The sequence below is a fragment of the Trichoderma gamsii genome (genome assembly GCF_001481775.2).
Source record: "Trichoderma gamsii strain T6085 chromosome Unknown Scaffold_13.2, whole genome shotgun sequence".
NCBI classification, from domain to species: domain Eukaryota; kingdom Fungi; phylum Ascomycota; class Sordariomycetes; order Hypocreales; family Hypocreaceae; genus Trichoderma; species Trichoderma gamsii.
Window position 1 is genome coordinate 211,813 of NW_020171350.1, and position 25,505 is coordinate 237,317.

General features: G+C 49.2%; 10 protein-coding genes across 10 annotated transcripts; 4 read left to right on the forward strand and 6 right to left on the reverse strand.

Annotated features, from left to right (window-relative positions):
* Nucleotides 1–1,967: 1,967 nt before the first annotated feature.
* TGAM01_v204509 (hypothetical protein) lies at nt 1,968–3,005 on the forward strand (the record flags this gene model as incomplete). The annotated part of the gene is made up of 2 exons (XM_018807749.1): nt 1,968–2,322; nt 2,380–3,005. The coding sequence occupies 2 exons, from the start codon at nt 1,968–1,970 to the stop codon at nt 3,003–3,005; spliced, it is 981 nt and encodes a 326-aa protein (XP_018659087.1).
* A 231-nt stretch (nt 3,006–3,236) lies between these two features.
* Nucleotides 3,237–5,356, reverse strand: TGAM01_v204510 (hypothetical protein; the record flags this gene model as incomplete). Its single annotated transcript, XM_018807750.1, has 2 exons — nt 3,237–3,888; nt 3,957–5,356. The coding sequence occupies 2 exons, from the start codon at nt 5,354–5,356 to the stop codon at nt 3,237–3,239; spliced, it is 2,052 nt and encodes a 683-aa protein (XP_018659088.1).
* Nucleotides 5,357–6,151: 795 nt separating this feature from the next.
* On the forward strand, nt 6,152–7,958 carry TGAM01_v204511 (aromatic amino acid aminotransferase; the record flags this gene model as incomplete). Its single annotated transcript, XM_018807751.1, has 4 exons — nt 6,152–6,355; nt 6,420–6,453; nt 6,507–7,639; nt 7,701–7,958. The coding sequence occupies 4 exons, from the start codon at nt 6,152–6,154 to the stop codon at nt 7,956–7,958; spliced, it is 1,629 nt and encodes a 542-aa protein (XP_018659089.1).
* Nucleotides 7,959–8,115: 157 nt separating this feature from the next.
* Nucleotides 8,116–9,522, reverse strand: TGAM01_v204512 (hypothetical protein; the record flags this gene model as incomplete). The annotated part of the gene is made up of 1 exon (XM_018807752.1): nt 8,116–9,522. One exon carries the CDS (start codon nt 9,520–9,522, stop codon nt 8,116–8,118), a length of 1,407 nt encoding a protein of 468 aa, XP_018659090.1.
* Nucleotides 9,523–11,303: 1,781 nt separating this feature from the next.
* Nucleotides 11,304–12,296, forward strand: TGAM01_v204513 (hypothetical protein; the record flags this gene model as incomplete). Its single annotated transcript, XM_018807753.1, has 1 exon — nt 11,304–12,296. The coding sequence occupies one exon, from the start codon at nt 11,304–11,306 to the stop codon at nt 12,294–12,296; it is 993 nt and encodes a 330-aa protein (XP_018659091.1).
* A 265-nt stretch (nt 12,297–12,561) lies between these two features.
* On the reverse strand, nt 12,562–12,885 carry TGAM01_v204514 (hypothetical protein; the record flags this gene model as incomplete). Its single annotated transcript, XM_018807754.1, has 1 exon — nt 12,562–12,885. The coding sequence occupies one exon, from the start codon at nt 12,883–12,885 to the stop codon at nt 12,562–12,564; it is 324 nt and encodes a 107-aa protein (XP_018659092.1).
* Nucleotides 12,886–14,650: 1,765 nt separating this feature from the next.
* On the forward strand, nt 14,651–15,728 carry TGAM01_v204515 (hypothetical protein; the record flags this gene model as incomplete). The annotated part of the gene is made up of 2 exons (XM_018807755.2): nt 14,651–14,781; nt 14,840–15,728. The coding sequence occupies 2 exons, from the start codon at nt 14,651–14,653 to the stop codon at nt 15,726–15,728; spliced, it is 1,020 nt and encodes a 339-aa protein (XP_018659093.2).
* A 1,382-nt stretch (nt 15,729–17,110) lies between these two features.
* TGAM01_v204516 (class III chitinase) lies at nt 17,111–18,199 on the reverse strand (the record flags this gene model as incomplete). The annotated part of the gene is made up of 1 exon (XM_018807756.1): nt 17,111–18,199. One exon carries the CDS (start codon nt 18,197–18,199, stop codon nt 17,111–17,113), a length of 1,089 nt encoding a protein of 362 aa, XP_018659094.1.
* A 1,188-nt stretch (nt 18,200–19,387) lies between these two features.
* TGAM01_v204517 (hypothetical protein) lies at nt 19,388–20,739 on the reverse strand (the record flags this gene model as incomplete). Its single annotated transcript, XM_018807757.1, has 3 exons — nt 19,388–19,861; nt 19,921–20,134; nt 20,342–20,739. 3 exons carry the CDS (start codon nt 20,737–20,739, stop codon nt 19,388–19,390), a joined length of 1,086 nt encoding a protein of 361 aa, XP_018659095.1.
* A 1,267-nt stretch (nt 20,740–22,006) lies between these two features.
* TGAM01_v204518 (hypothetical protein) lies at nt 22,007–22,833 on the reverse strand (the record flags this gene model as incomplete). Its single annotated transcript, XM_018807758.1, has 4 exons — nt 22,007–22,038; nt 22,089–22,240; nt 22,318–22,604; nt 22,681–22,833. The coding sequence occupies 4 exons, from the start codon at nt 22,831–22,833 to the stop codon at nt 22,007–22,009; spliced, it is 624 nt and encodes a 207-aa protein (XP_018659096.1).
* Nucleotides 22,834–25,505: the final 2,672 nt, after the last annotated feature.

Consider the following 25,505-nt stretch of genomic DNA (forward strand, 5'->3'; position numbering starts at 1 on the left):
TAGAATGAACTTAAAGACAAGTTTCATGCTTTGACCTTTAAGCTATTTACAGATAGGTGAGGCCTCCTAAAGGAGCAATAAGAATGCAATTGAAGTCTTTGTGTACTAGGTAGCCAATTACCCCGCGTACGGGGTAATTATTGCCGCTTCAATTTTGGTCTTTTGGCGGGGATGCTGTAGGGTGGTCGCAGACTTTTATCCCAAGACCGTATGGCGGGTTCATTTTACGAAACGTCAAGTTAGAGAGTTTTATCAGACTTTGGCTTAGCAGCTATATCAAGGTGTTATATATAGTAAGAGGAAAGTTTAAGAAAAAAAAGACAAATTGATGTAAAGGGCAATTACTTTATCGTCTATGCGATTAATCCTAGTATGGCATCCAATCAACTACAACAAAGAACTTACAAGTTCAATTCTACGAACCACTTCGTTAGTTCTCCGAGACATTGCATCCCACATCACCGCTGCTGTAGATCCATATCTGCTTAAAGTGTCCTCCTGATTCATAGTCACAGCTTTGACCGCGCTCATCATCTGCGTCCATAGCAGCGCCGTGACAGTTGTTATCGAAGTCATGTACATGTGTGAAGTAGCCTTTGAAGATACCGGATTCTTATTATCGACTTGTAGGCTTGGAAGAGCCACTGAACCCACTTGAAGCTTTGGCAGGATAACGGCCCAATTTGTGTTTGTTGGCGGAGCAATAGAGTGCTCCAGACAAGCCCGTATCATATTCAAAAGACTTGTGTATGCTTCGGCCAACTGGCAGTGGCATGAGAATATGAGAGAAACGAGTGCCTCGTCTGGATATAAGGTGGTTTGACCCTCTTGCCCTGGGGACGAGGACAAGCTTTGTATGACATGATTGAAGTCTTTGGTGTGCTCAAAGAGCTGGTCGAAAATGAGCTTGACTGTTTTCCTCGTTTTATTCTCGACTGTTGTCGCTTTTTCTGCGGCCACACGAATCTTTTCCAATGTGGGAAATGGCATCACAGACTCATACAGCGCGACACTCAGCGTTGCAAGTCTTCTAGAAGCACGACATCGTATTTCAAAGTCATCTCTTGGATCTAAATCCTGTTTTCGCAAGCGCACATTGATGCTATTCTCAACCAAGGGGAACCCATAACTTGAGTCGCGAGAGAGCGGAAAGTCATCCCAGTTGTTAATGAAAGTATCCAAATCATCGGAGCTTTCGGTAGTAGCGGGAAGTATTCCCGACCAAGAGAAATCTTGAAAGCTACTGTTGGAATAGAGAGTATCTGATACGCAAGGAGACAACCGAGTCATTTCTTCCGAGTTGAAGTTTCGTAAAGCCGGCAGCGGTATGGAACCAATTTCTTCAGTCAATGAAGTAACTCGGCCTTGACTGGCTAGTTCGCGAGGAACGCTCACTGCTCTGTACACCGTCGAAGAAGGTTTAGAGCCCCGGCGGCTGTATTGGCACGGCACTTTCAGACGCTGACACCGGTCGCAGGTATCGGATTCGGCATTCCGCCTGCATCGGAGTTTTTGTCTATGGCAGCGATCGCATGACGAGCGAATGCTTGGCCCCTGCCTCTGCCTGTTTGTGCTGTTCGGGGTTTCTGCTAATGATGCCGATGCCGCATGTTCTTGATTTACTGACAAATCCATGATGTTACTTTAGCGTTCTTAGTACTGATAACGATGATGATGAAGACGACGAAGGAAAGGAGATGAACGGTAAAGTAGTGTTGATGATTGAGGGAAGCTAATCATGCACGGTCGGCGTTTCTTAGTGGGGGGTTCGGCGATTGTTTAAACTGGTCAGAGTCAGCCATTCCAACCTGTAACCACAACCATAGTCAAGACAGCTAGGTTGACAAACACTCATCTCTAGATATAAAAGCGCCCCCGGGAGCTCGATCAAAATGGCTTTTTCTAAACAATATGAGCCTTCTAAGTATAAAATTGCTATAGTTTTGTTTGTCTAATTTGCTTTCACAATGGTTTCCCTTTCGCAAGTTCGGGCCTCAAACTCCTTAATCTCTTCTACCTTTCCCGAAAAGCTTGTAGCCGTTTTTGTCGGAGGCACAAGCGGAATTGGCGAAGAGACCGCCAAATGCCTAGCCAAATATGCCAAAAGTCCTCGCATCTACATCGCCGGTCGTTCTCGAGACGCAGGCGATCGCGTCTTGGCGGAATGCAAGCGCATCAACCCCTCAGGACAATACATCTTTTGCAAATCCAATGCGAGCTTGATCCGTGGGGCTGATGACCTCTGCAATGAGATTAAGAAGGAGGAAACCTTCATCAATTTGCTCGTTATGAGTCAAGGTGTATATGATTTCAGCCGAAGTGGTGAGAACTGCGTCTATGCCCCATGTTTGTCCAATTGAACTAACGGGTGAGAATAAGTTACTTCCGAGGGCCTGCATCTTCTCGCCGCGCTGAACTATTATTCTCGCATCCGAATCATTCAAAACCTCATGCCGCTTCTGGAGCAAGCCCCGTTCCTTCGACGAATAGTCTCTGTAGGAGGAGGAGGCCATGAAGGCAATCTGGATACGACAGACTTTCAAGCCCTTAACGTGCCAATGGGGAATCTTCGCGAGCATCTATCGACATTGGTTACTCTTGGTTTACAAGCTGTGGCAAGATCTTCTCCGGAGGTCAGCATCGTGCATGGTTACCCCGGCACAGTTAAAACATCGCTCCTCAAGGATGTACCTGAGGAGACGTTGAAGACGATGACGTTTATACCTTTGGAAGAGTGTGGCGAAAGGCACTTGTACTTGGCTACAAGTTCGAAATACTCGCCTCTGAAAAGCGAATATGCGGGAATCCCTTTGGGAGATGGTGTTGAAGTGGCGGTGGGATTTGGCGGAGCTGGAGGAGGCGTTTACTCTATCCGAGAGGATTGCGAAAATGCCTCCTCCGAAGTTATGCAGAAACTCGCAGAGTTGAGAACCAACGGGGTTATGGAAGAGGTCTGGTCCCATACTCAGGAACAGTTTGCGCGTATTGAGGAAAGTGACAAGTAATCACTGGACGATTGAAGTGTTACCTCGCACACGAGTAGTAGCGTTATTATAAGTTAATATATCGTTCTCAAATGAAGCGTGTTAAATATTACTTGTATGTGTCTAGTATTCTAGGTCTACGCAAGGATCTTGGTTGCTTGAATACTTTGGTAGTGAAACTAGAATCAGGGTAATGTGTCGACCAACGAATAGCCAGTGCAGTATAAAACAAGATCGGTGAAGATTGCTCGCTCACGCTCCCTCTGGCCTTAGCCACTCAAACGTATCCAACAAATCGAAATTAAAAAACGTGCTAAAGTCAGCCGAAACATCCATATTCCAATGCCCTCCCTCATCCAGCATATTCGTCTGCACAGGTGCCTCCAGCGCCTGCTCCAGCACCCGCCGCACAACCTTCTTCACTCTATAGCAGATATCCGCGTTCGGCGACGTAGGCCCAACCCAGTCTAGGAACGAAGCCAGCATTCCCAGCTTCTCGACAATGACGGCCTTTGTAGCGACCGGACTCATAGTGCCGCGCGTTGTGCCTTTCAATAGCTCCATACAGAGAACTCCACCCGCTGGTGCAGCGTACGAAACCACGTTCCACTCAACGCAGTCTTGAGCCGTTTTGAGACGGTTCTGATGCGTCCAGAAGAGATGCGCGAGCGTCACCATCTCGATGCTGATTTCGAAAAGTCGTGTTTCGTTTGCTTCGCTTGCGCCGTCTTCTTTGCTGAGGAGGCGCTCGATGAAGAAGAGGTTCTGGAGGTGTTCTAGCCAGACGAGGAGTTTGCCGTAGAGTTCTCTTCCGGGGATTTCGAAATTGTTGATGTCTTCGGCTTGGTAGATTAGACAAGATGGGAAGCTAGCGACGATTTGCATTTCTCGTCGTTTCAGGTTGCTGTTCGGTTGTTTGACGGTCTTAACAGAAGCTCTTAGAGAAGGAAGACAGTAGGTGATGGAACTTACACGAGTGCCGTCTTGCCACCAAAATCCATGCCCTGCAGAGAAATCTCCAGAATCTCATCTCTTATATACGCCAGCATGCCCCTTGCGCGGAGAGTTGTCGTCGTGTAAATCTTTCCATCAATGTTCCATCCATTCTCATCAACGCGACAGTCTTCACGTCTAGTTATTGAAGGATTTGACAACAGCAATTCATCACTCATGTCAAGAGGCAGCGGCGTCGATGTGAAATTCCTGCCGAGGAACATAGGCCTTCCCGTGAATGTGGATGTTACCTTGTCGTGTGCAAAGATGGCAGCGAATAGTCGGCGCTTGATTTGAGTCGTTACGGACCAATCCATGGGATCGGCGTTTGGAGAGACGTGGAGGCCCAAGTAAGTCGTCAACGCCATGAGATCGCCATGCGTCCTCCAATACTGCATGCCTGCATCCCCTGATACGGTCGATTCCAGCAAGCAGTGTCCAAAGACAACAAATGCCAACAGGGTATTGCTATTGGAAGCGTCACGACTAAGCTCGATACATTTCCAGGCAGCCGTCTTATACCGGCTTACAAGACAGCTCCCGTGATTGTTCTGCAGGTCGATGCAGTCCTTTGGGAGAATAGACTTGTCAGGAAGTCTGCGAGCACCATAAGCCCAGAAAACAAACAGTATCCCAAGAGATTCCCATCGGAGATTCGGTCCGGAAAACTCGTCAAACCACTCCTCCACATGTTTGTTCCTATCATCTCCCAAGGGAACCGCGCTGTTTTTACACAGCTTAACAGATATACGCCTAAGCTGCTCTTCGTCCCGAGGCTCCTGGCCCAAAATCCCACCATAGGCCGCCCACACAGAATCAGTCAGCCACTCCCCTGCCAGCGGACACCAGCCTCCGTAGAAGCTGGAGTACATCCTCGCCAAGAGCTTGGAAGTAGCCATGTCGGGGATCGCGCGCAGAGCGCTGAGGGCAAACTCGTCCAAGCGCGGGAAAGCTTCCACAATCTTCAGCGGCAGCGTCTCCGGATCGGGCTCGCGCTTCCATGCCGTGGACAGGCGATTCTGCGCCTCCTCATAAAAGGTCGTAATGCTCGTTGCGCCGAGATACCCAACATTGTTGTTCTCCGACATGTTCGCCTTGGGAGTTGAGCTGCCGTTGGCAACCTGCGGCGGCCTCAAAGGCGGCACTGCAGCGACCACGGACGACCTTGAAATACTGTCATGGCGGCTTTGATGAGGATGGGTCCGCTGGCCAAGTTGAGTCATATAGACGCACTTGTCGGCGACGCCTCCGCGGCGACATCGCGAACACACCGGAAGGCGGTGGTCACACGCAACTTTGCGCTTTCGACAGGGCTCGCAAGATTGCAGACGGCCATTTTTACGCTTGGGAGCTTCTGATAGAGAGATGGGGCCGTCCATGGCGGCGAGGCAATTGACGAGACGCCCTTGAAAGTGAGTTGATTAATTGTTCAGTAGTTGTCGAGATTAGTCAGTTGCGATTACATTTACGGTGCTTACATGATACTGGCACTGTACCTTGAGCCTGTTTATGAACTTGAAGGAAATCATCGTAAACGTTGACAAAGCAGACAAATGTAGTAGGTTTGCTTATTACATCGTATTGTGTCGAATTCTCATTTATTAATACGACATGACGCGTATGCATAAATAGATGATACTCCTTGTGTTAATATAAACGTAGGGACATTCCGTTGATATGGAGTCTGCGTCATCGTAAGGCGCGTGGAAGGCGCGCGCAAGTCAAGAAACACCATCCACGTCAAAAAGCACAAAATTTTGAAGAAATGGAATCAGGAAATTGTGATTAGAAATATCCATTCATGTTTAGTAATATTTCAAAGTCAGATTCATCTCCATATCAGGCCTGGCATCATGTCATCGGAGTCAATTCGAGTCAATCTGCCCCACGGCCTCGTTTCTACCCCAAGTTGGAGCCAGACTCATACAAACGCCCGCCCCATATTATGCCGCCGCTGCATTCGCAGGGCGATTATCGGCGAGATAGTATTCATAGTTGAACCAGAATAGCTGACATTGGAGCTGAGAAGATTAGGCAGTGATCAGGTAATACTTACTCCAAGAAGCCCCAAGGTCTGGATAGAAAATTTCTTCTCCTTCTGCTTTTGAATTTCTTCTCTCCTTGTTACTCCTTTCGATGTCTCTTTGAATATCAACAAATTTTCTCACAGCAATATGACTCCCTCAAGCACAAGCGACCTTGTACTGTTAGACGATACACCGAGTCCGGAGTGGCACTCGGGCATTTGTATTAGCGATGGTTCTGTGAAAGATCCTACTATTGCTGATATTGATGCCCGTCGTCAAGCTGTTGGCCAGATGGTGGCGCCGACAGCCGCCTATGCTGACTCGGATATGTTTAAAATACAGTGTTCAAGAGTCAGTCAATCTTCTCAACACCTTTTATATGTCCTATAACTTACTGGAACATGTGTCGTGATAGGCAACTAACAAACCAGCGGCAAGAAGATGGGACAGTAAGTCTGATTGGCGTTGACCACAACAAGCATTTCCTAACGTATTACTGCAGGCCACTTGACGGCTGAGTCCCTAGCACGCGCCCCTGGCATTCTAAAAGTCGCCGCAAGATTCCTCAAAAGACCGGGCATCATCTCGCTGGCTGGAGGTCTACCAACTCCAGACTATTTCGGCTTCCGCTCTATAAGTGCTCAAGTTCCCACCTCAAACCAGAGCATCCTCTTCGAAGACGAATCAACAATTACAATGGGGATACGCGATATAGTTTCAGAAAACGCAGCATTTGATCTCTCCGTTGCTTTGAACTACGGCCAGGCGGCAGGCTCGGCACAAATGATCCGTTGGATCACCGAGCACGTCGAACTGGTTCACAATCCTCCCTACGCCGACTGGGATACCTGCTTGACGACTGGAAGCACGGACGGCCTATACAAAGCGCTGAGGATGTTATGCGACAAGAATAGAGGTGATTCGTGGATGACTGAAGAATACAGCTACGCTACTGCGTTGGAGACAGCTATTCCCCTGGGAATTAGAACAGTCGGCATCAAGATGGATTCAGAAGGACTGATACCAGGGGCTATGGATAAAATTCTCACCAACTGGGATGCATCAAAAATGGGAGCAAGAAAGCCACACGTGCTGTACACTGTACCAACTGGTCAAAACCCAACAGGATCAACGCAAAGCGCATCGAGAAGAAGAGCCATATACGACGTCTGCCAGAAACACGACGTATACATCCTCGAAGACGACCCATACTACTTCCTCCAGCTACATGCTCGCACTTCTAACGGCCAACCTCCAAAACTCTCCATCGGCGAATTTCTCGCCTCTCTGCCACCCTCATACCTAAGCATCGACACCGACGGCCGCGTCCTGCGCCTCGACTCATTTTCCAAAGTCCTCGCCCCCGGCACGAGAATGGGCTGGGTGACTGCCTCAGAGCAGATGATTGAGCGATTCATCCGCCACAGCGAAACGGCAAGCCAAGGGCCCAGCGGCTTCTCCCAGGCCATTGTGTATAAGCTGGTGGACGAGAAATGGGGCCACGCAGGGTTTTTGAATTGGCTGCAGCGTTTGCAAGCGGGATATACGGACAGGAGAGACGTCATGATGAGTGCGTTTGACAAGTTTCTGCCAAAGTTGATTGTTAGCTGGGATGTTCCAAGTGCAGGGATGTTTGTAAGTGATGAGATTCCATCAGGACAATGTGTTTCCAAAATGCTAACATGAATGTTACAAGTGTTGGCTCAAAATCAAGTACAACTGCCATCCCAACGCGAAAATATACTCCACGCTCGATATTGAAGAAGAAATATTCGCGGCGTGCCTCAAACGAGGCGTTCTCCTCGCAAAGGGCTCCTGGTTCAGGGCAGAGCCGGATCTGCCGCTCCAGGACGTCTTCTTCCGCCTCACATTTGCGGCGGCGAGTGCCGAAAGCATAGAAGTGGCTGTTCGGGCTTTTGGGACTGCGCTTCGCACGATTTTTGGCTTGGTTTGAAAGGATACGAGAGCCAGCGTGTATCATAAATCCTCATCTCTCCTCTTCTATCTCGGCTTGTTTGACCGATCATATATCCTATCCATAAATCTTGAAACAGGAATGAGAATGTGTATTAAAATGCCTATCTATAATATCATGCCCTGTTATCCCATTATTAACATTCTAGAGTTGCTGCGTACTGGTCAACCGCCTCTATACACGTTCCAATCGCATCAAACAAATGCGACTCCTTAAACATCTCCGTAAATAATCGCAGCACCGAATACGCAATGTGTTTAATCACCCCTGCGCTGCAGTAGTCATCTGAACTAGGTTCGAAGAAGGGAGTCTCTTTCAATATCCGCGCAATGATGCGGATCAAGACCTTTTCTTCTGCTTCCAACAACTCACTCTCCAAGCTCGCCCGTTCGAGCCACTTGCTCAAGAATAACGCGCATTCCAGATTAGCGATGCTGTGGATGATGCTCCAGGACAGGATTTGAGTTTTCGATGCATATCTGATTCCGATGCGAACTGGTATACTGAGCGCATGGGCGCTCTGGAGAACGGCCGAATACAAACGCGGCGAGCGTTCAGGCATGGGAGACTGAGCAAATGCAGCAGCAATTATAGCTGGATCCCTGGTGCTAAAGTTTCGACATACGGCCATGTTAAAGCTCAGCCTTATCCAGGCAATGCGGAACACTGCTGTGGCATTGAAGCCCAGCGGCGCCATATAAGCAATGGGCTGCGCGGTATTCTCTCTATTCCGCGACCAGCTGCCATCCCAGCGGCAAAGGGCTCGTCTAAACTTCATGTAGACGTCTTCTGAAAATGGCACCTTGTCAATATCTCCGTAGGCATCAATGTGGAGAAGCGTCTCTCTCGTAAGGTGGATTTGCTGAACCAAGCAATGAACAGAGACCAGGCCCCCAAAAGCAGAAGTGCGATGCTCTGGGTTTCGAGACGCCTTGGGAACGGTCAGTTCCAAGTAATAATCGCCAAAAGTACTCGACAGTGGCGGTTCGCGACGCCGTATTTCTTCCCATTCGCGCTCTGTGGATGCCCACCATACATTTTCGTGCTGTGGCATCGTTATCGACCACATTTCCCGAGCCATCAGCCGCGGCGGAGTCTCGTAGAAGATTGTATGCAGATTGAAAATGATAAATGCAATGAAGACCGTCCTACGACGCCCTTCGCGATATATCCACTGCTCCCACGTTTCATTCGCTAGGACATTGTCTTCGTGCAAGTATCCTCCTTGACGCAGATGAAACGCAATTTGGTCTGCCAAACTGAAGGCATCTGGTAATAGATTCTTATATTCCCATGAGCATAGGGACATGCAGATAATCATGGCCTGGATTGTTTCGATTTCCAGCGGCAGTTGATTTATAGACCTCCCTGAGTTCATAATGCTAGCAACGGCTTCATGAGTTGGCTTTGCTTGTATTGTCGAGTTATGGGCAGCCTCTACTACGGCTGCGCAAACCTTGCTGAGTTTGATATCGATGAGGCTCTTGGCAGCGTAGTACAGCGACAAGGCCGATTCCGCCTCAAATCGATATTGAGCTCCCATTGCTGCAATGGAAAACACGAGCTCCAATGGCATATGAGAGAGGTTTTTTGTTGAGAGATGTAGAAACGGTCGATGTAAGTTGAAGCTTGAGAAGCCTTCAATATATCTGCTGAATGTATGCTTCGAAGGAAGTTGAAAATCTAATGGGAGAAGCGCAATACTATCTTGGGCTCTGGCTGCAACTAAGTCATAGGCATCCCGGGACATGTAGCAGGGGTTTCTTGCCGAAGATTGCAAGTGCTGCTCGCTCAAGGTGCCAACCGTTGCATTGGGAAGCATTGGCCGAGGGTGTATGGTTGGATCTTGGACAGGGGGCTGGAGCAATAGTGAAGAAGCGCACGGCAAATCGTCTTGCCAAATACATTCTTCTGTTCTAATGGACATATCTTTGTCCGATGTTGCCGTCTCGATTAGCGACGGCATACTAAGTGAAGGTGAAAATTCAAACGCTTGAAAGTTCATCGGAAACTCTGGATGGAAGTATGAAAGTTCAAAAGGGTTGTGTTGTAATTGGAAGCTGTCCCATAGCATGTCCAGCTCTGCAGAATGCGAGGGCTGCGCATTCCTCCCGGACGGCGTCGAGACATTTTGTTGATTGGTATCATCAGCTCTCAACTCTTCTGTTTGATCGAAATCCGGCATGGGAGTTTCAGTCTTATCCTCTACCCTCCTTCGGGGGGAGGCATTAGGATCGAGAGGCCCATGCTCCCCCAACTCCTTGGCCAATTTGACATGGCGTGATAACAAGTCCCTGATTCATGTGAGTTTCCGCTTTACATGAAAGATGGTGGGAGAATAGACGAACTGGCGCGAGAAGCTCCGTCCACATATACAGGCATGCGGCTTCTCCTTTGTATCTACCCCAAATTAGCGGTTATGAGACCAGACGAAGCAATTCCCATATAAAGCACGCACGGGTTCTCTCGTGGCGCCGTAGATGCTCAGTCCTCAAAAACGACTTATTGCAGAACTGGCAGGGGGGCACCTTGACCTTGTGCCGCATCTTTCCTGGTGCACGCCCTTTGGTCTCTCGGTGAGCCGGAGTCTCTCAGACGAATCTACCCCAACTTTTAACGATGCCCGAGACGCCGGTTCCACTCCATGTCAATGTCAAAAGCACGCCCTAGCGCCTTACCAAGGACAAGAACACGTGATGGAGGCATCACATGACACTCGTTGACTGACGGAGACGGAACGCCGTACGCCGTTTGATGGGAACACAAACAATGTCTTTTCAGTTACTGGGGTAGCACTGCCTGAAGTTCTGAATTTTCCGCTTATTTATGTTGCGTCATGTTGCTTGATTGTTAAGCAGATCTTGACGAATCTCGACGTGTTTCTTTAGCGGGTGGGTTACTCGGCAGGACGCCTCCGAGATCCGCATCGCTACACACACGTATTACAAGCCAATGGAAGCCAGTCAATCATGCATGCATTTTGGTCCAAGACGTACAGACGCCATCAGTCAATTCCTTGATAGATTCATTCGATAGTCATCATCTTGAGAAGATGATTATTCCTACGAAGGTGGAAACGTATGCATCTTGTTTACTACAGGCACATTCACAGCCATAGCAGGGTAGCAAGTACCGAGGATGTAACGATCCACGTACAGAGCCCGTGCAAGCTGATCCTTGACACTTGAAACGCTGGGCTGCTAGCTGACAGTTTGCCCGAGAAGAAGTCTGGGACTTTTTCCAGATCTAATTGTCTGCTGACGTTTGTCTTTCCAGCACTGCTACGAAGACTGATTCTAGCCGCTGCAGCCTATCAAGCTCAACATGAAGCCTCTTTACCACATCGCCGCCATTGGCTTCACATTATCTCAGGCATGCTGGGCCGATGGCAGCGTTTCGAAACGAGGTTCAACGCTTCCTCCAAAGCCCTCGTGTGACCCAGGATTTACTCTAGAGGGCGTCTCAACCGAAGCGGTCAACACTCCGGGGACTCGGTTCAAAGCCGTCATCTCATGCTCAAGCCTCGACACCGAAAAGGTGTTTGTATTCGTCAATGGCGAAGAGTATGGCGATTTCCAAGCATCAGATTCGGGTATTGAATTCACCAACGGCCTCAGTGACGGTACAGCTCTGCTAGGAATCATCGCTGCCGATACCCACGGCTACCCATTCGTGAGCAGCTTTTCGCTTCGCTTCGGCACCCCGACTTCGAGTGTGAAGTCTTCACAGTCTCAGCAACTTCTCCAGGCTGCGGTGGACAATGGCTGCTCGACCTGCGGCGACTGCAACTCGTGTCCCGGCTATCCAATGTGCGCAAGTACGTGCCAAGTGCCGCCTCCTCACCAGTGCGACTTTTACCAGACGTGTGTCGAGGATTCTGTGCCCTGCTCCGGCGACTCCAGCTCGTATGCCATCAACTATGGATTGAAAAACTGCGAAAAATTCGACCAGAATCTTGATCTCTTTTCTGAGAACGGCCAGACGTTTATATGGGGCACCATGAACTGCCTGCAGAAAACACTCGTTCCGGTGGTTTCGGCTTGCAATGCCACGTGCCAGAGCATCCATGATGCGGCTTTTGGGTCGCACGCGCAGTGCTACATTGCCAATGGCTTCTGCAGCCTCGAGTGCAAAGACTATGTGGCCGAGTTATATACGGTGGGCCTGGATCTCTTCACGTCGGATGCCATCAAGTCTATCTTTCAGACAGCAACCGGATGTCTTGAGCGGATTGAGCAAGTCATCCAAGAGGGAGCTTGCGTGAACAATGTACTTCAAGATATCATCATGTCCATTCTTGACGTTTTATCCGCCTGAGATATTTAGCGCCATCAGAAATCACCCATGAAATCCGAGGTTAAATACATCTTCACAGTCAAATGTCCACCCATCGATCCCAATTGCATGCTCAATCTTGGAAAAAAGAAATAATGATTCATCTAACATTGATCATGGTGTCATGATGTCGTATATAAGTCATGATATGCGTGATAAAGCTCAGGCAAAAAGATTTACCCGCCAAGCCAGCAAATATGTATAGTGAAAGATACGAGGACGTGTGATTGCTCCCCCCACGAGAAACTCATGTGCTGGCGTCAGTCTCGACGCCTTTCGAAGCAGGCAGGCTAAATCCCATTTCCTGCCACGACTCAAACTCCTTTTCAATCGCAAGCAGCTCCTCCTTGTACCGGTCAATGTTCAACTGGTACTTTTCGAGCGCGTCCGGCAGCTGGCCCTCGGAATCTTGCTGCGGTGTCGATTCCGCCGCGGCATCCGCAGAAGACGCCGCGTCCTTTTCACCCATCATTTTCTGCTCCTCCTCCTCAAGCTTCTTGATGAGCATGCTCTTGCGCCGCCTTGTGTCTTCCAGCCATTCCAGGCGAGCATCGGTTATTTTGTTTGACATATCTACAGTGGCTGGTTAATACGGGCAGTAACGAGTGGTACCTAGCAGTAGCACTAAAATATCTTTTTTTACGCCTTACTTGTTATTCCGTGGAGCGGCCTCTCTCTGATCTCGTGGTCTTGCCAATCTATAATAGCCAACTGCAACTGGCTGGAAAGGAAATATGGGAAAAAAGGGGGCTAGTCTGAAGGGCCTTTGGTTCCAAAGCTGAGAGAGGGGGATAGCTTTGGCGGGGGCAAATGGCGTGTTGTGAGAGGTTGAGAGAATATGCAGGGGGGGTTACATCGCGAAAAAGGGCCCAACTGAGAGCCGATGCCGAAGCTGGAAGAGACGGATTTTCACCAGCACCGAATGATTACGCAGCGTCTGCGAAGCATAACGTGAGTGGAGGTTCTTTGCATGTTGCAGGGCAGTGAGACGGCTCGCAGCAGAGAGGGGCAAAAATGGAGCAGAGCGGCAAAAGCGTGCCGCTTCACAGCAAGAAACAGAAAGAGCTGAATCTAGCTCATGCGTGGATGAGATACTAATCGATAATAAGGGTACTGATATGGTTGAGTTAGCCTCGTAAGGTTACTGGGTAGTTTATAACTGAATCGCTATCTGGGACGTGCTCCTATTCCCAGCTCCTCAGCAGCGTGTTGGTCAGGCAAGTTTCAAAGGCTAGCTCGGCCCGAGCCGTACAAACGTCCGATGTATGGGACAATGCCAGCGAATGATCAAGAAAATAGTATAGGCAACAGTTGCTATATAGAGGAATATCGTGTGCATGTCTGCTTATAGCCGCCTGCAACTTATCTTCCGAGCAAACCAAGTGAGGCAGATATCCCACAACTAGAACGCGATAATAGGCCCTGCAGTTATCCTTTTTATTAAGACACCACCACTGACATGTGAGCAGTAAAGTGGTTATTCTACTATAGGCATCTCAAGCTACCTCGCTTGCATGCAGCTTTATGATAAGCAAGATAGAAGCCAACTCCATAAACTAGAGCCGACGATCACACGCGCTCAGAAACTGGCCTTCCATAGGCTCGTCAACCTTTCTCTTCAGCCCAGTCCTCAGCATGCCGCAAACTATATGAACCACCAGCCCTGTCCCTGCCGCATCTTCCATCGACGCTCGATCCAGTCCAGATCTTGAAAATGCCCGGAAAACAAGCTTTCTTTTTTCCCTTGCCCTCGCCTACAGTTTAGAAAAAGTTGGCTAGTGCCGGTTCGCCTACACTGAAGCAGACAAACCCTCCCAGACCGACGCCAAATCCGGCAGCGCAATCAATCGCCAGCAAAAAGTCCCGCAGCGCTCGCAAACGCAGCTTTCCTCTCCCTCCTATCACACTAACAAGATGGCACATGCGCTTTCTCGCTGCTCCACTGCCTGATGCCGAATCGCCGGTTGGCTCCAATGCCGGTGCCGTTGACCTGCTGAAACGGGCAAGCAGGCCGCGGGGGATAAAGGCCCGTGAAGATTAGATCAGCCTCTCACGGCTCAGAGTCTGGGCTTTGACGCAGATCGTGGTCGAGATAAGGCATCTGATACGGCTCTGGATGGGAAACAAGGGAACAAAGATCCAAGGCTAGCATCGCATTGAGTATCGCATCGCATCGCCAAGCAACGGCGGCAACTTGCGGGCCGGGCTGGAGAGGATGAAGCTGCAACACCAATTCTGGGGGCAGCGCATATATAAAGTTGGAGTTGCTGGCTGTTTATGATGCAGATCCCTTCCTGCTAAGACGCCAGTGAATAAAATCTGCCACCAGCTTCAAAATGCCTTCCATCTCCAAGGTCGCGTTGACGGCTCTCGCCTCAGTCCAGGGCGCCCAAGCCTGGGGTGCTTTGGGCCACGCAACTGTTGCCTACATTGCCCAGCACTATCTCACCTCTGCCACAGCGTCATGGTAAGCTTCAATCGTTGGAATGGATGAAGAAGAAGAAAACTAACAAACGAATGAACAGGGCTCAGGGCGTCCTTGGCGATACCTCCAGCTCGTACCTGGCCAACGTCGCCTCGTGGGCTGACGACTACCGAGCAACGACCGCTGGCAAGTGGTCTGCTCCCTTCCACTTCATCGACGCCGAGGACAACCCGCCCACTTCATGCAACGTCGACTATGACCGCGACTGCGGCAGCTCTGGCTGCTCCATCTCGGCCATGGCCAACTACACCCAGCGCGTGGGAGACGGCCGCCTCTCCGCCGCCAACGTCCAGCAGGCGCTCAAGTTCCTCGTCCACTTTGTCGGCGATCTGACGCAGCCTCTCCACGACGAGGCCTACGAGGTTGGCGGAAACGACATCGAGGTCACCTACCAGGGCTACAGCGACAACCTGCACTCCGACTGGGACACTTACATCCCCGAGACGCTGATTGGCGGCGGCTCCCTGGCCGACGCGCAGACCTGGGCCAACACGCTCGTCAGCGACATCACCTCCGGCTCGTACAAGTCCCAGGCCGCCAGCTGGATCGCCGGCGACGACGTCAACGATGTCATCACCACGGCCACCCGCTGGGCCAGCGACGCCAACGCCTACGTCTGCACCGTCGTCATGCCCAACGGCGCCGCCGCCCTGCAAAAGGGCGACCTGTACCCGACCTACTACAACTCCGTGATTGGCACCGTCGAGCTGCAGATTGCAAAGGCCGGCTACCGCCTGGGCAACTGGCTCAACATGGTCTACAGCACCAACATTGCCAAGCGTGAGGCCGGCGATGATGCCGCCCCCAAGCCTGATCTGCTGGGCCGAGACTTGCTGCCTGCTGCCCGTCCTGCTACTCGTGCCAAGCTTGCGAGGGCGGCTATGGAGGGCGCGTGCTGCAAGAGCCGAGACCACGACCACAAGCACTAAGAATAGATGCTTGGAATGTGTTTTAGGTTGGATGATTTAAAAGTGAGCGAGAGCGATGGTTTGGAATGAGTCAATGAAAAAATACCATAGTGAATATTGATTACTTTCACGTATAGATGTTGAGATTTTGTACTGCCTTCATGTATTGTTTTCTCTGTAGGACTTTGTAAACTGCGCTGAGACATGAGAGTTGGAGTACAGCCATGTTTACAAGCATGCACGTGAATTGGGTTGATTTAATCAAAACAGCACCTTTCCACCAAATGACTATTTATCATGTCTAAATAAACAAGAAGCGAAACATCTTACTATGCTCATAATCAGTGTCCTATCTATTGCTTCATCATAATAAGCCTAAGCTACATGAATAACACAGAGCCGCTGGGAATAGGTATTCATAAGTCCTGGTGAAATATATCGAGTGCTCATATGAACAGTGATGACTCAAATGTTTGCGAGTGGATTTGTACCTACTTCAATCTTATCAGTCACTGTGCTTTGAAGCTCTCGTCGTCGCCAAAAAGTCATAATAAGAACAGAATTCAGTAGCGCCTGCATCAAATGTTTACATCCACTCCCTTCCGGCCATCCGAGCATTTTACACGCCTTAAAAAGCAATAAATCGTAAGTTCAAAGACCGAATATGTCCAAACCAGTTCATAAACCCCTTGACCATGAACCTTCTTATATGCTAAAAGTTCGACCTGAAGTCTATCTTTGTTCCTGGCCCCGCTTTTTCACTCTGAGATTTATCAGATTTATCCAGAGTTTGGCTGACGAAGGTACTAGTAAAAACCATATCTTGCTAATACATACACGTATAGCATCTCCCATCAAAATATCTTCTTCATTCTCCAATCATGGTATTCTCTGTGATACAACAATAGTGCAGCTACGTAACGTCACCTTGTATCACCGCACTGGCTATAAAATCCCCGTCTGCCTCATAACAGCATCTCACAAAGAATACAACAGTAACCACACAACTTCTCCAAAACGATCTGCATGCCATTCCTCTCCAAAAATCAAGCTTCATCCCCCGGCTCTCCATCCTGTGATCGCCCCGATTCTTACCTTGATCGTCGCAAAAACCAACCCCTCACTCATGCAAGTTGACATAGCACCATGCTAATACACCCCGGTCAATGGACCATTCACTGGTTCAAACGCAATTCATGCATGAAACAACCAACTTTTTAAGTTTATTTTCTCATCAATCAAGTCATGTGCGCAATGGGGAGTAGCAGTTGCATTGTTTAATTTTTTGTTATTGCTCTGTACCATGGCTTTCATGTGTCCAGGTAGAGTTTCGTATGAACATGATCTGTAGTATCCAACTATGTATGTACAAACTACCTACCCATCTCTCGAAATGCACCGCCTTAAGCATTCACCCACTTGCTGTAGTTCACACTAGGCTTCACCGCAAAGCTCTTATCCTTGCCGGCGTTCGCCGCCACGCTCGTCGCATAAGCAGCCTGCAGACGCGCAGCATCCTGCTTCGTAATCTTCAGCTCAGGCGTCAGGCCAGGGCGCAGAATCTCAGTCACAATCTGCGCCCACTCCCAGGGAGCGCTGGTGTCGCCGGGCAGCGAGTTGAAGTACTCCCAGCCCATGACGCCGCCGATCTGGCCGTACCTTTGGTCCAGCGTGATGATGGTGTTGTTGAGATCGGCCAAGGGGATGTAGCCGCCGTTGCCAGACGGGTTGGTCACCTGGCCGGCGACGATGATGTCGGGCGAGTAGCCGGTGTTGACAATGTTGATGAAGTCGTTGGGCGATTCCATGGTGCCGAAGCCGCTGTAGAACTGCGTGTTGTACCAGTCGATGGAGGAGCCCTGGTCGGTCTGGAGCTGGTTGTAGTTGAAGCCGGACAGGTTGGCGCTGTTCTCCAGAGCCGTCGCAACGGGGGCCAGGGTGATGAGGAAGTCTGGTCCAAAGTCGGACCTCAGACGGGAGATGAGGCGGTTGATGCCGTTCTGGCTAAAGGGCTGCTCAACGTCGAGATCCATGCCCTCGAGCTCAAAGTTGACAATCAGGTCGTGAAGCTGGCCATAGTAGTGCTCAAAGGTGGTAGTGTTAGAAGAATCCAGAGTAGTAGTGCTGTAAGAACCACCGGCGGCACCGCCGACCATTCCCATAATCTTGACACCGGCCTGCTTCATGATGACAGTCTCGTTCCATAGCGTAGCGAAGTGAGGGTCATCGGGAGGAAAGTCATTGAGATGAATGACTCCGCCCGCGTTGATGTGGAACGAGCACACAATCAGATGCGTCAGCGCAATGCCCTTCTCGTTGATGAGCGGCAGCATCGAAATGGGGTTGTTGTTCTGGTCGTGCGTCGTCTGGAAGTAAATCACCAGACGGGGCAGATCAGTCGGCTCAGACCGAGCTACAGCAACATCCTGGACAGGGGCAGCCAGCGACAGCGTCGCCAGCACGGATGCTAGAAAGACAAACGCCGACTTCATGATTGAGTCAAGCGACGATCGGCACTGGCAAAGGCAGGGCAAGGCTCAAGAAGGCAGTGGATGGACAAGATCCCATCGCCAAGATCCACGCCGGCGCGGGAGGAGATTTATATATGCCTCCATCCTCCGAAAAAGCTTCAAACAACACCACACAAATCTCACCGGCCCCCCTTACCTTCTCCTCCGGGCAATTCAGCCAAATTCGGGCCTTTAGCACCGGCCTCTATCACTGCCAAGGGGGCCCTCATCGCGGTCCTCGTGGCCTCGACGCTTCTCTCTCTCCCCCCCTCCCCTTCAAATCTGTAAGGGCAGGCTCACGGTCCACTTACACTCGCATAAGAGGATTCCAATATTTGGGACAGCTTCTCCCTTGGGAAACAATCAGATTCTTGCAACCTTCCCAAGTCGGCCATGCCAAGACTCCGTTGCGGAGCCCTCGCTCAGCACCACGGCCGTCCCATTCTCTGGTATAAGACGCGGGGCTCTTTTGCCGGGGCGTCTCCGACGGGAGATGGACAGGCCAAGGTCAATGGCGAAGGTTACATTTATGCACGCTAAGCATATATCAACCTAGGCTCTAGAGTTTATTAGCCGTTCCAGGGCGCACGACCAGGGGTCCTGATAGCTGCCAAGCGCCACCATTCTTCTCGTGTGATTGTGATCAAGGCGGCCGCAAAGGGGCCACGGCCAAATATTAGCCCCTTCTGCTGTCTCTTTGCCGCAAATTGCTGCGTCTGGCACGCAGGCTCAACTCGATAGCACGGCATGCTGTTTCCGGGAAGTGGTATGAAATAGTCGCTGGTTTAGTGTGTAATTCTAATCAGAACGGGCGCCTGACTATTCGTAAGCCGCCCTATCTTGTAACACTTCCATCTTCTTTGACACATAGTACGACGCTGGGCCTCATGGAGCCTACATGTATCTGTCTCACTCCAATTACCCAAGTCTGTTTCAACGGCCAAAACACTGTCTCGCTGTAATCTTAATACTATTATTAGTAATACTACATGTAGTTAAAAGTGTTTCTGCCGCTAGTACGATCTTCTGGGTAGAATCGAGATTCCAGAACGCACACAATTTCCGCTGTCTGACACACACGCTGCATCCAATACCAGCACCTCATATTGCTACTCCGCACAACAATTTATGTTTCCGCCCCCCTCCGGCAAAACTCAGCTTCAGGCGACATCAGCCTTGGAAGTGGGTAGGATCATGCCGCTCATCCTCTTCTGTAGGGCTGTGAAGGAGCTTCTTCAAGATCTCATTGTTTTTCTGAAGCGTCTTCGAGATCTCAAGCATCTCCGAACTCTTCTTTGTTTTCCAAAGCGTTCCCGAGATCTCATTATTCTTTTGAAGTGTCTCCGAGATCTTTCTATTGCAGGTCAACATCTCCCGGATCATGACGTTACGCGCCATCGCCAAGCCGGTGCCTTGATTGAGAAGCTGTGACTTGTCAACGTCTTTGCCGGTCCGTTTTTGGATTCGCTTTCCGTCCTCGCCCTTCGGCTTCTTCGTCTTCTTCTTTGTCGTCTTGGAGCTCGTGGGCCCGCTTGCCCTCGATGAGTTATAGAGGCACTGGACTGCGATCAAGTCATATAGACTCCCCTGGCTCCAGATTACAGCCAAGTATTCTCCCGCTGCGGCTTGCATCGCATTGAGAGCCTATTAAACAGCATACATCCGTCAGCTCACTGCAGCCGCAATACGGTAGGTCGACCTACAAATCTAATGGGGTATTCATCTTTTCCAGTCTGAATCGCTTTTCTTGCAAGTTCACGTGCTTGTGTCAAAGCAGTACCTTGTTCAAATGCGTTGAAGCCACCCTGATTCCATATTAGCCCTCTAGACGATTCTTCCAACCACTCGCCGTGCTCACCAAGGTACATGTCTGTCTGGCGTAGGCGCATTCGATACAGGTCTCCGTGCCCAAGATTACTAGGGCACGTCAGCGATTGGGAGACCTAAAAGGGTGAAAAGCTGAATGAAAACGCAAGGCCTAAGTGTTTCATACGAGGATCTTTTCGGCAAAGAGCGCGATAATCACCGTCTTGCATACGCAGCGCGCAACACACACACGGCAGCAGGCTTAAAAAGGGTCAACTCGCCGTCGCCATGTCGTATAATATGAGCAACAGAACGTACCTTTGAAGAGCGCAGCAACAAGTACCCGTTTGAACCACAAGATTCTTTGGTATCTGTTCAACTGGTGGTGGATCCCGCACAATCTCTAGTATAGGTTTATAAGGAAAAGGCGCGACGCCAAGTTCCGGGAGATTGTTGAACGTCCATCTTCCAGAGATATACGAGCACGAATCCTTGAATACAGCGGCTTCCTCGCGATTGGGATGCATCGTGCAGTTATAATATTGGACGGGGAAAGCATCGTTCTGGGATTCAATCTTGTCTCTAAGAATTGCAGGCATGCTTGAGGGAATAGAAGAAGTGTGTAGAGCATCCTCGTTCGTTGTTGGGCCGCCATCGCTTTTGGAAGATGAACTTTCCCCGGTGGTTTTGGGGTTTCTGAATGGATTGATCCACATGGCTGGCAGGAGGATGGAGAGCACTATTAGTCGATGAAGTAGAGAAACGAATGCAATAAATGAAAATGGGCGAGGTGCAAATATGAGTGCGAGATTTGGTGTTTGCTTCGTCAGCGTAGTAAACAATAGTTGAAAGAGAGGAACTTGAAGTTCATTCTCGAAGCTTGGGTATTGAGCTGGACCTGCTTTACAATGCGGCAGCTGCCAGAACTACTACTGCTTTCGTCTCAGAGCACGTGCGCGCTTTACATTTATTTGCTACGTTCGCCATTCGGCAAGAGGTTGATGACAGTTGAAGATCAAGTTGTTGCTACTTAGGTAGTGCCTACCTACGTACGTACTTATTTATGATTAGGCGCAAGTATTCGTCGTCGAGTATCTTATGTTATGAGATTGTTCAATAGCGTTTCAGCCTTTCAGCTGCAACTTACAACATAAATATCCTAGAATAATATGTGTCTAGCCATCTGATGCATCGCTGCACCAAATGTTTAAACCTCTAAGGCGCGTACGTAGCTTACTTCGCCTATCACATATTCAATTTTAAGAGTGCAAATAGTCCCATTTTACGAACTACTAGGGTTTACTACGACGATAGGGAGTAAAGGGCATTTCATATGAAGCACGTAATCCTCCTTCTTCTTCCTGTACCAAAGAATCATATTGCTTATAGGCCAACACCAGCTTCCTTAATAGGTACAACGGCATGGAAGATGACAGGCGAACAACGTGATACGAGACAAGGCGCGGTAGTATTAAGTGCTGACCAAACAGGGATTCGCACCCTGGCAGTTCTCCTGGGTCGTACAAAATTCCTGGCGCCAGTCTTGCTGCAGGTTGCTGCAGGTTACTTGTGAGGCCCTATCAAATGCCGTTGAAGAATGGTTGAGTAACAATGTTATTTGCGCATAGGGAGAGACACGCGTAAGCTGAACTGTTGCAAAAACATCATTCGATGTGAATAAAAGATAACAAAGTATTGGAGTGGAATGAAGATGGTGTACATATTTTGAAAATTCAACTAAATATGGCGTAAAATATGTATGCAAAATAATCCTGTTCTCCATATTACACCAGTACCGTGTAACGACGCTGAACAAATACTAGGCCTATGTACTACCCGGAATATGCATCAGCTTCCAGGGGCCCTCCCTTGTACAATAAAAGCCAAGCCGCCGTTGGATATAATTCTGTGCTACGCTCTGCTTCGCCTATAGAAGTCAATACCGCCTCCTAATGTCTTTTCATGTACGCCCACAACCCGATGCTAATTATCGGCACCAACGCCGTCCCAAAAAGCTTCAAAACTGAGTTCCTAATGCGAGGTCCCACGTATTTTTTAACAATACCTTCAAACTCCGCAGGAGCGTTACCTCTAGGGTACGGCGTCTCAGGAATATCTTTCTCAAGAAAGGGACAAATTTCTTCCCAACCAAAGCCACCTTCCAGAGTGCAGGCCAAAAGCTGGCCCTTTGGAGCCAGTCTTTTTGCCTTTTCCCCACTAAATAGTTCTTCTTGTTAGCTTCCTACAATTGGATGGAGAAGAAAAGAATAAAGAACAATAGGCCATGCACATACTCTGCTATGCTATCCCTCTTTGCTTCTTCCATGCCCCCTTCCATGCCTTTATTGTGGAACATGACGTCTTCAAATGTGATGTGGAGAGCGACAAAACCGCTGATGAAATGATCAACGTATTGACTGAGATTCATGGGGAACGATCTGCAAGCCTGCATAACGGCCTTGACGGTATTGTTCAACGAACGTTCCCAAGCGTCGACGTCGCGTTCGACGAGTATAAACTTCGCGTTGGGATAAAATTCGATGAATTCTTCGATGAAAAACTGGGGAATCTCGACGACGGCCTTGTTATAGCGTTAGCTTGTATCCCTTCTTACATGGTGGAAGAAAAAGGGACGGAGGGACGAAGAGATGTTTTACATCGTAGTTGGCGAGCCATTTATCGAATTCGGCTTTGCCATATGGCTTTTCTGTGCCTGAATACTTGCAACGTATAGCCTCCTCGAAGAGTTGGAGATGGGGAACGCCGTTGGTGATCACTTCGAACATGTGGTAAGGGGTGTACCCTAACATTTTGAGAGCTTGGTAGAGGGAGAAAGTTCCAACGCTAAAACGAGCTATCGTGTTAATTGGATAGAGGTAAAACAAGGTAATGAGAGCCTACCGGCTACGACTGAGCACAACCACTTTCTTCTCCTTCACCTTCTCCGGTGTGGGGAGTCTATCGATTAGGCGGGACATGCTGAGTCTGATGTGTGTTGAATTTCGATGGAAGACAGTGTACTCCCCTGCTGTTCGCTAAGTACTGTAAGTACTGAAAGGCAATGATCTAAAGGAATACCAGAGCTAGCATCTCGCCAGCTTCTACGTGTATATATAGCCATCTTTACGAGGTCCGCCAACAGCTACGACCGGTACCCTGTCTGGTTTCAAAGCCTAATACCAGAGCAACAATGACCTGATTCCTGATTAGGCTATGGATCGAGTTTGTTCACTCAGCATGAATTACGTGGGCTGATTGGCTGCACTCGAAACTGCTAAGCTGTTGGATTGAAGATGGTGCTGACCGAAAGCCACGATCTGTTAGCGTATGTGAGTTGGACGCGCTACTTAACAGCTTTACAGTGGAATTTGAAGACACATATTAGATTTCTGAGAATATTGAACATGATTCATTTAGCCTTGTCAGACTGGAGCCATTGTCATCAAGAGCGAGCAAAGCCGGGCTGCCATCTCTCGAATTCACTAACAGCTGGGCGATGAGGCGTTGAAGCTAAGGCACATGTAGGGAGTAAGCTCTAGCAGGATGTTAGCAACGCCGACAGCCCGGTCTCATGGGATTGAAATAGAAACAAGAAACAGCCTTTTGCAAGGGCTTACTAACTACTGGACAGACAAAGACGAGATCATATACGAATATGCGATGCTGCGTTGATTGGTTACTGGTACACGTACGATGCTTGACAATAAAGCCTATTGGACTGTAACTTTTTGAAGTCATTCGTAAAAACGTAGGCTTACCACCTGTGTAGAGTAGTGCATATTGAGATTGCAGTTAGCAACAGCTTGCTGAGCCAATGGAAAACGATGGGCCGTCACTTGACTGAATGAACACATAGCAAATCCTTCTTCCCTTCATCATGAACGAGAAAGTTGAAGTAAGGCAGTAAGTGAAATAAAGGCAGCGAGCTAAAATGTATTACATTGCATGACTATTGTTTTCACTAGTTTGGAATCACTAGTTTGGAATCTCACTGGCTCGATAACGCCTGTTGAAGTTTCACGATGACTTGCTGAGTAGCTCAAGCGCTAATCTCATTGTCAACTTATTCTACGATGCGGATTCTTAGGTAATGACCGTAGCCATGGGGCTGAATGCCATAAGCACTGATCGGAACGGCAAATGGATTTACCGGACACGTTGAATAGAACCGTGGAATCACGCCTCTTCAACCTCCAACTCGGGAATAGCCTGTGCGAGCTGAGGGTGGCCACTTTATCTCTGTTGCCATGTGGTGTGACGAACCCTGGCGACGGGTAGCCCTCCAAGGGATCATTTGATAATCTTCATCCCACCAACCGGGTGAGGCATATTACACTTCCCAGTTGAGAGATATAAAACGGTTGACAGTCAATTTGGGGGTCCGGCCAGAGATAGGTTTGATCCCGGGGTCACTGCGTGGGAGGCATCTTTTTCTTCCCTCTTTATCATCTTCCTTCTTCTTCCGCAATAGGCTTGTCATCGTCCAACACCCCATGCCGCCTATATCACAAGCCAGAATGAAGCACATGTAGCCGCCGACGAACCGGGCAATTTACCATTTAGGCAATCCCTCAATCCTTCTTCCCCACGCCTGGTTAAGAGATTGCAGCCGCGCTATGAAAGAAACAGACAGGGCCTTTCATTCAAGCTTCCCGTCTTGTGGCGCTCCCGTTCCGTCGAGCGATTTCGGGGGGAGGGGAAAAAGCAGAAAACTTGGGGGAGAGAAAGTCTGGAGAATCGTATCGTAGCGTATCTCGTTATCCTCGCGGGAAGGGAAAGCTTGAATTGAAGAGCGCCCCCACCAGCCGCCAGAAACTCGGGCCTCTTTCTCTCAACCCCTACCTCTTATCTTTTTTTTTTTTTTTTTTTTTTTTTTCACTTTTCACTCCCTTTTTTTTTTTGTGTGCTTCTTTATTTCTTGTGCGTGGGCGCGTGAGAGAATCGAGAAACTCTCGGATGCGAATTCGTCAAAGAAGCCGGGGAGAGCAGCCAATGAGGGCTTGACGATAAGACGCCCCTTGCAAGTGGAGGCTAGTGTGAGGCGCGTTGGAGATTTTCTGCGCCCTTGACTCCGTAGTTCGGCTTAGTTTGGTACGGTGCAAAGGATGGACATTCGAGATATTATTAGCATGACAAGTGACCTAGATAATATGGAGAGAGAGAGTTTAGGACGAGCGGATAAATTGAGCGAATTGGGTCAATGTCGTAGAGGATTTTGAGTGATTTGCATGTGCCATGTTCTGCAAGGCTACGGAATGCAGCACCCCTCCTATCCTTTTCGTTTTTTTCTGGTCTCTGATTCTCCCGTTGCTGATCTGTCTTTTCCACTTAAAACACTAAACATATGCTAAACTACAGCCTAATAATCACAGAGAGGTATTAATTTCCCTCTGCCGCAAGCAGAGTCGCATTCTTTGCAAGGAAGCATGTCTTATTCGGGCTTTTTTCAATTTGTATTGGTCGCCCAAACGGCTCAAAGCAC